This window comes from Acromyrmex echinatior, chromosome 12, assembly GCF_024713525.1.
Source record: "Acromyrmex echinatior isolate Ae372 chromosome 12, ASM2471352v2, whole genome shotgun sequence".
Classification (NCBI taxonomy): Eukaryota; Metazoa; Arthropoda; class Insecta; order Hymenoptera; family Formicidae; genus Acromyrmex; species Acromyrmex echinatior.
This window is the reverse complement of record NC_141863.1, coordinates 717,043-725,375: the sequence shown is the minus strand read 5'-3', so window position 1 is coordinate 725,375 and position 8,333 is coordinate 717,043. Positions and strand designations below refer to the sequence as shown.

The following is an 8,333-nucleotide window of genomic DNA, read 5'->3' as shown; positions in this document are numbered from 1 at the left end:
TACGAGAGCAAAAATACCCAACGTAGGTATATATTCGATTGGGTTAAATAGTATAAGTAACGAAAGTTACTCAAGCTGTTAGGTTTAAGTCTAAGATAAATAAACTCGTACTTATAAAACTTATATTATGAAAAAGAAAAAAGAAATAAACAGTAAACTTTATTTTTATTCAATATAAAAAAAACATTCAGACTAAATTCATTATTACATTAAAATTGTAATTATATTTTATTATTTATATTGTATTATAATTTGCTATTATTATAATTGTATATATTTTAATTGTTTTTATACACATCGTTTTTTATTATTCGATCTAGCAGCACCAAGTGTTTTACTTCTTTAACTTTTTGTGATAATACTTAAATGGACAAAGTAACGCAATTTTGAATTGTATTATTTAATTTGATATGAAATTTAACTTGGCGCCAGTTATTGATATCAAATCTTTTATATGAATAATATACAAATGATATTATTAGAATTAATATTATTTGTTTAATTTGGTATGGAATTTAACTTCGCCAGTCTTAATCAATATGTATTATGATATATACATTTTTATTGTATATATATATATGTATATTTTGAAGTCGCTTTATATTGTTTACATTTTTGTACATATTGTATTACACAAACTATACTATATAAATAATATAAAATATGATTAAAAATTTTCAAGAATGGAAACTAGGGAGTTAATGAGTGTAGAGTAAATGTTAGTCTTTTCCTCTGTGAAATATTTATTTCAATATCAGATTGCTTAGAGGCTTGCAGAAGGGAACGATCAGCATCAACAATAAATACACTTGTCGGACAATAGACAATATGTGTTTATTTAATAGCCTTGCTATATGGATACTTATACGAATTGTCGCTCTAACAAATCGCTGCCTACAACGTGACGGCCGAATTTTATTGTGCCTGGCCCTACTAGTCCTTATTGTGCTTGAATCTACGACGGGTCGACGTTACCTTGTCTCTCTCTCTCTCTCTCTCTCTCCTCCCCTTCCCCTCCTTCTCTCCCTCTCGCTTCTTCCCTTCCCCTCTTCCCCTCTCTCTTTCTTTACGTAATTACTTATTAAATCTTTCCTTATTATCTCACAATACACCGCCGGTTGTCAACTAATGAGAGTAGATTATACTCGCTATTGTAAGACATCGCGTTACACGAAATCGATTCGTGCAATCGTAGCGATCCGTTGCTACTTGGTCATCGACGAATCGCCATAAAAACATTAAACATTTTTATGTTTTTAATTCTCTGCATTTTTCGTGAAAATAAAATTATTGTTCCTCATATATATATATATATATATATATATATATATATATATATATATATATACATATATATATGTATTGTATGTTGTATGCATAATTTTTTTAATATCAATTTTAATCAGTTTATTTTAAATAAAAGTCGAAATATTTAATATACGTTTAATATATATCTAAGTGTATATACATATACGCCTGATACATTATTAAATATGTCTAAAATATTGCATTAGATTTTTTAAATAAATCAAATCATTAAGTCCATATTAAAATAAATATCTTAAAGAATTAAAAAGATCTCTGAATGCTTACTCGTTCAAGTAATTATTTCATGGAATAACAATGATTTATTAACAGTGACGGATGTGGCCATTATACAGGCTATCGATTATCAAAGGAAGACAATCGTTAACAACGTCGATAAATTTTCTACGTAACGCGATGTAACGAAACGATTTAGCGCACGTAATAAATTATTATTATTAACAGATGTTATATATATGTATATGTGTATATATCTTTGTATCTATACAGAAAATCTTATCATAATCGCCGCATCCGTCGAAATAAATACGACCAAAAATATTTTCACAAAGTGTAAGACTTTTTTTTTTACTTTCAGCGATCGTGTCTTGCCATTGCAGAAACGGATCGTTGCGCTGAATTTCGTCGTGAATTTCGATTCGGAGCCTCGTTCCTCACGTGCAAAGTGTCGCGCATATGCCTGCACGTGTACTAACGTACATGTACGTTTCGCGTATGTTAAATACGATATTATTACCATATATTTTATGTCCACACGCGTAATTTGGGCAAGCAGGTACACGCGAGTTCCGCGAGCTCAAGCGAAATCGTGCACGATATCTGGGCTGTTGGGTATTTACCCCGTCGTCCTTTCCGTATTCTTTCATAATTCTCTCGACGCGTTTCCTTTTTTCCATCGAATGATATATTTACTTACAAATCATATCTTCAAAGCTAATAGTCGATACGCATTAAGAAAAGGCCCGTAAATTTTCTCCTTGCATTACGTACCATTTAAAAAATTCTGCCACCGTTGTTCGATAAAAATAGTCGTTCTCATAATAGTATAGTAAATTGTATAACAAAATACTGCATTATCAGGAGGGATTTTAATGCGACGTGTGCGAGGACGACGGTGTAATTCCACGATTTCGAAGCATTGTAAACCAAGAAGTTTTTTTATCAGACAGAGAACGCGCAAAAAATATTTCACAGACATACTATTTTACTTCGTATGTCCACTAACGTCTTCTTCTCTTCATCTTCATCTTCAGCTCTTCTTCTCTCTTTTTTTTTTTATTCTTTTTACTTTTTACGACAAACGTGACTTGTTATATAATGGCACACAGCATGGCAGTTGCAACAATGTACTTAATTTTCAATAAACTGTTACTTTAATTAGCTTATCTCTTAACTTACTTCGGTAACCTTATAGTTCTAGCTTCGTCACACTTTTCATTATAATCTGCCGTTCTTTCTCGCTTACGATCATCATTAACTTCTATCCGGAAACCGGAAATCACCGAAGCGCGAGAAAAAAATTATAAAAAAACGAACGTGAAAGCGATTTCGCTGATTTCCGGCGAATTAAGCGCAACACTCGAGATATAAACGACGCTTAATTAATTAAACGTCGCAAGGACTAGGCGAAACAAGATCTATCTCACTCGTATTCTTGTCCTCTTTATCTTCCCTTTTCTCTCCTTCTCTTTCATTCTTTCTCTCTTTCACGCATACTCTCACACTTTTGACTTATATTCCAGTTATTATATTATTATCATTCGCTTAGATATATACACGCGATTGAAAATTGTATTGCGTCGAGATTCTTCGAGGTTATTAACGATAAACGTTGCACAATAAATTGAAGCGTCTCTCCCTTTCTATCGCGTTTCCTCTTCGTCAAGACTTGTCAATTGTTCATTTAACGATTAAACACGTAGAAATTGGAGAATAGAAAAGGAGCGAGTTGAAATCACGTCGTACCGTTGTCGAGCCTTATCGGATGCAATGGACTTTGAAGCATTTTTTTTCATAGGAATATTTTTATTTTCAATATTGTTATCGTATTATTACCAGTAAAAAAACAAGAAAACAGTAATGAAAAGTAGAAACGCCGATATCTGCGAATTGGACTTGTTATACTTGTATACTATTTGTACTTATGTTTTCATTGAAGTATGAATAATTACTTTTTAATTTAATTTATATATCGTATTATTTCAATTTTTATTAATTTTTCAACCATGAGTTTTAATATCTTTTTTTAAAATTTTATCTCGAAATAGCATCCAATAAGGATTACAGTAACGTCAGTACGGCGTTCCTTACAATATTTACATAAAAATCGTATTTCTTTTTTTGGTATTTTCTATTATCGTGGACACTTAACAGTCACGAGTCAAAAAATATTAGGACCGCTTCTCTTTCGCTTTCTTTCATTCTCTCACTCTCGTCTCACTCTGCAGTCTCGCCTTAGGATCACCTTGAGTGCCATATAAATTGATGAGGTTCAAGGGGAGGATTTCGATGATAATCGATAAATCAATGAATTATTACAATGAACAGTCTATAATGATAATGCGCGATTAAGCCTTGTATCTTCTCGAGTGATACTTTTTGAAAAATTTCTTTAGGCATAAGGGGGCATAGTTTAGTAATTACGTATTAATTATTAATAATCAATAATTAATAATTTACAGATACTCTTCATAAAAATGATCGATTTTAAATCCAAACGCGGTATCGATTAACGGATGTAAATCAAGTAACAATGGCTACATTCAGCAGAGAATATTATAATAATCAGTTAGAACTTAGTGATTCCTTAATAATATGATTGGTTCTTTTCTTTGCTGGATCTAAGTGTAGAAACTAATAATATTAAAGAACATTACTAAGCGTTAACTAATTAGTTTTCTCTGCTAAACACAGCTAATGATCTCAAGGATAAATGAAATTGGACCTAAAGTTTAAGGAGTGCTTATAATCCTACCGCTTATTATGCTTCTAATAATTTAGGCGCGATCTGTTGCGAAATACAATCGCATCCTCCTCCTCGTTCATTCCATCACCTGAACTCTTTTCACCGTTTCAATGCGGACGACAAAAATTCTACGACATCAATTGTATCGAAAGGATCTTTGTGGAGTGATCGGATAATATGTTACTATTATATATTATATTGTTATATTATGTTAGTAGAATCTAATATGTCAACAAGAAATTCGATTTGATACTTTGTCTGTGTCTATCGCATTCCCCGTTCGTGCATATAATCATATATTCCTTGCGGTTTTTCATGAAACAGAAATTGCAAATTAAAATTATTATCAAATTAAATAGCTTTCAAAGAGTTGAAATATCGAAAGTGATTAGATTTGTATTCACAATGTTAATCAAGATGGGTAAAAGTCGAGAATTTTAGAAAGATCGAATATTGTGTACAAATGAGATTGTAAAAGAGAGATAAGTATCCGGAGTTATACGATTTTGGTAAAAAATTCTACCCTGGAAAAATAATATTACTAATTTTTAAAGAATTGATTCATCAGACACACAGCACATTCATGCTTCGATCACTCGTTCTGTGTTAACAATTGTGTCAATTAACGATAATATTTTTTTTGCTTTGCTACATATGATGTAACACGATGATATAGGCTTGATATGACAGTGGCACACGTTAACTAATTGTTTCTTCTCATTTCTCTCTCCATCGTCCTTCCTCTCCATCTCACCTTCGATCTCTCGACTCGATCGACGCGAAAGAGATATTTAACGATCACACTATACATAGCCTTCTAGAATTGACAGTAACTCTTGTAAACAAATACGAAAATTACAAGATGTAAAACGTGTTGAAGATAACAAAAATTAAATAACAACAGCTATTATTTTTATGAAACTTAGAACGTCTCAACAATTTGTAATGTCATTAATAAAATTTTACCATCTCTTTAACATCTTTATATAAATATGAACAATAAGAGAACGTGTTCTATAAACTCTTATTGATTCCAGACAGAGAAAATATATTTAGATGGTCCGGGCAATTATCAATAACTATTAGATTGTCTACAGTCTTTGATTCTTGTGAAAAATTTGAACTTAATGTAAATATAATTTTCGCTTTCACTCTTTACACTTTATTTTATTCATGCGGTTCTGATGACATTAATTGAAATTATCTCATCTTTGCACGTGCATCTACATGAGATTGGAGGTCAGAAGTAAGAGAGGAAGCTATTTTGTAGTCATTTATATATATTCTGAGGATTACGGCCAAGTATCGCAATTTTTTTCATTGAAAATATATTATTAAATAAAAAATATATTATTAAATTAAAGTAAGAATATAATTACTAATTAAATATCATTGTCAATAAATAAAAAATAATAATAATGATTTTAATTATTAATTCCAAGAAATAACAATTTAGGTTAAAAAACTGATACTTCCGAATTTTCAAATATATATTTTAAGCACGGCTCGCGATGCTTCGCTGCAATAAATATCCGCGTCACACACAACACGCACTTTGATTCCAGTTTATAATTATCCTAACGTTTAGATATATTAAAGTCGAGTTAATAAGTCTTTTTCTAAGTGGTTCGTAGACGTTTCGTCAAGATGCAAAGAGGCGTAGTTAAACGAATAAACGAATGGATAAACCAGCAACAATAGAAGTACTGTATCCGTGGAATTCACAGAGGAGCTATCTTCAAGTATTAACGATAAAATTTTACACTTTCAACGTTTTGCAGTTTAACCCACCGCAATGGCAGACGCGATGATATTAGCGGCGAGCGAGATCAAATGATCAAAGAACGTGTCATGATAGGATGTTCCTTCATAGATCATTTTCTTTTTGTAATACGTTATAGTTCTCGCAAGAAACCGATGTATATATTATTCAAAAACGTAGCAACGTACTCGCGTTGTAAATATTGCATCACACGTCGCAGCATCTCATATCGCTCGCCAGCTTGTCTCAAAAAATAACATTTCAAGCTTTTTATAATGTCTTATGTCGTTTCTATTAAATTTTGACGGTAAGTCGCCAACTGGTATAAAGAGAAAAAGGAGACCGCAATGAAATATCGCAAATGAGTATCATTGACGTTTTGTGAGATACGTTCTGTGACAACGTATCTCGAAGTTTAATATGCAACAGTAGTCTCATTTTATTAATTTAATTTAAATATAATTTGTCACAAATTTCTACCAATGCCTTAAAAAAAAATATTTTCAAGTTTATGTTATTTAAACTCAATGATCGAGATTTTAAAACGCATCGTCTCTTCCTTGCAATATTTTATATTACGATCTGTAATCCCCTCGTGCGATATACATATGCATAATGATCGTGCATTCTCCGATAGGACAGTCTCGAGTAAATCGTGGATTTCGTTTAGCGAGATATGCATGTACACATAATAGATTCCTATTCTATAATGGTGTATCTTGGAAACAAACATAGATTTTTAAATAGAAGTTTCTAAGAAATTGTTTACACTACTTTCAGGACAATTATATGGGAGAAATAATGTAAATATTATGTACAAGAGATAGTTTTTAGTGCCTCGGCTACATTCTTTTGGCTTTCCGCGATCTTCCACAAAGTGTGTTCTAAAGAGCGCGTGCACATCGTTTGGTACTTACAACGGTGTATTTCTTCTATATATTCCCATCTTTATTATTAGCGTGACGATTGCAGTGATTTAATATGATCTTCTGGTGATATATTCAGAAATATTTCTGAATTTTTGATTTTTTAAATATTAATTTTCACAAATCACAGACATTGTTTCCAAAATTGATAGTTTCTCGAATAATTTTCGTAGATATTAAGTTACAGAAATAAAAAAAATAAAGAAATAATTTAATAGTAAAGCTAATTTTTCTGATTACAAACACAGCATGATGTAAATTCTTATATTAAATTTTTTTTAATTCACTTATTTTTTTTCTTTGCAGGACGAAAACGGCAGGGATTATATAATTTATTCCAATTATAATTTTATTTATAAAGTAATGTTGGTATATGTAAACTCATCAATTTAAGCTAAATTCTTCAAACAAATTAAATTATAAATAATTATATGTAAATAAGTAGAAATTTTATTTATAAATATTTGGATATTCTAAAATGTTCGAACTGTTTAAAAATCTAAGAAAACTCCAGTCCATGCTAATCATTTTTTTTAATTCTCTGCTAATTTAATTTTTATTTTATTGCAGCGCTAATTTAATTATACACCTAAAATTAAATATATTAAAGAAATAAATATAAAACATTGCTCTTCTAATCAATTATCGATTTTTTAACAATCGTACGCTGCGGGCTGTAAGAAACTATATATAATAAACAACAATTCATATTTCGATACATTATTGCAATAATAACAAATTATCATGTCTATAACGATTCAAATGTCGCTGATCGAAAGGAGAAAAAGATATCTAATATATATCAGGATAAATTATCCGAAACCATCGTATGTCATCTATTGTTGTTATATTTCATTCATGGTAAAATGAATATATGCTATCTATTTGGATTATCAGCGAACTGCAGAAGCCTCTGATTTCTTGATTTTGACTTTGGAATTTTTTCTATCACTATATATTACATGGATGATAAAATGTCGATTAATGATGAGAGATGTCGAATAAATGTTGAAGATGATGATGGTGATGAAGATAGATGCATGATGCGTGATGAGCGGCACAGGCAGAGGTGTTGGCTGTTGCTGTATTGCTGATATTAGTGGTGTATTATAGAGTTTTTTGCTGTTGTTTGTTTCGTTTTTTTTTTTGCTACTAGATGTTCTATACACTGCCTCTACATTCGCGAGTGTGTGTGCGTATGACAACATCGAGATAACGAAGGAACCGATACTCCGAAATACCATGAGTGGTACTCGAGTACTTATCTGGTATCCTGATGATGAATCTATGAGTGATCTTCGTCTTTCATATCGGACACCAGCGACGTCCTTGTTCTGTAAAATATCTTCTAACA

At 31.1% G+C, this 8,333-nt stretch overlaps 1 protein-coding gene across 1 annotated transcript in view; it reads right to left on the bottom strand.

Moving 5' to 3' along the window:
- Positions 1–815: 815 nt before the first annotated feature.
- Positions 816–8,333, bottom strand: part of brp (ELKS/RAB6-interacting/CAST family member bruchpilot) — an 85,927-nt gene continuing 78,409 nt past the window's right edge. Inside the window, exon 25 of the mRNA XM_087411880.1 lies at positions 816–8,313. Within this exon, the coding sequence (XP_087268006.1) occupies positions 8,265–8,313 (49 nt within the window). The 3' untranslated portion in view covers positions 816–8,264. The remainder of the gene's footprint in view (positions 8,314–8,333) is intronic.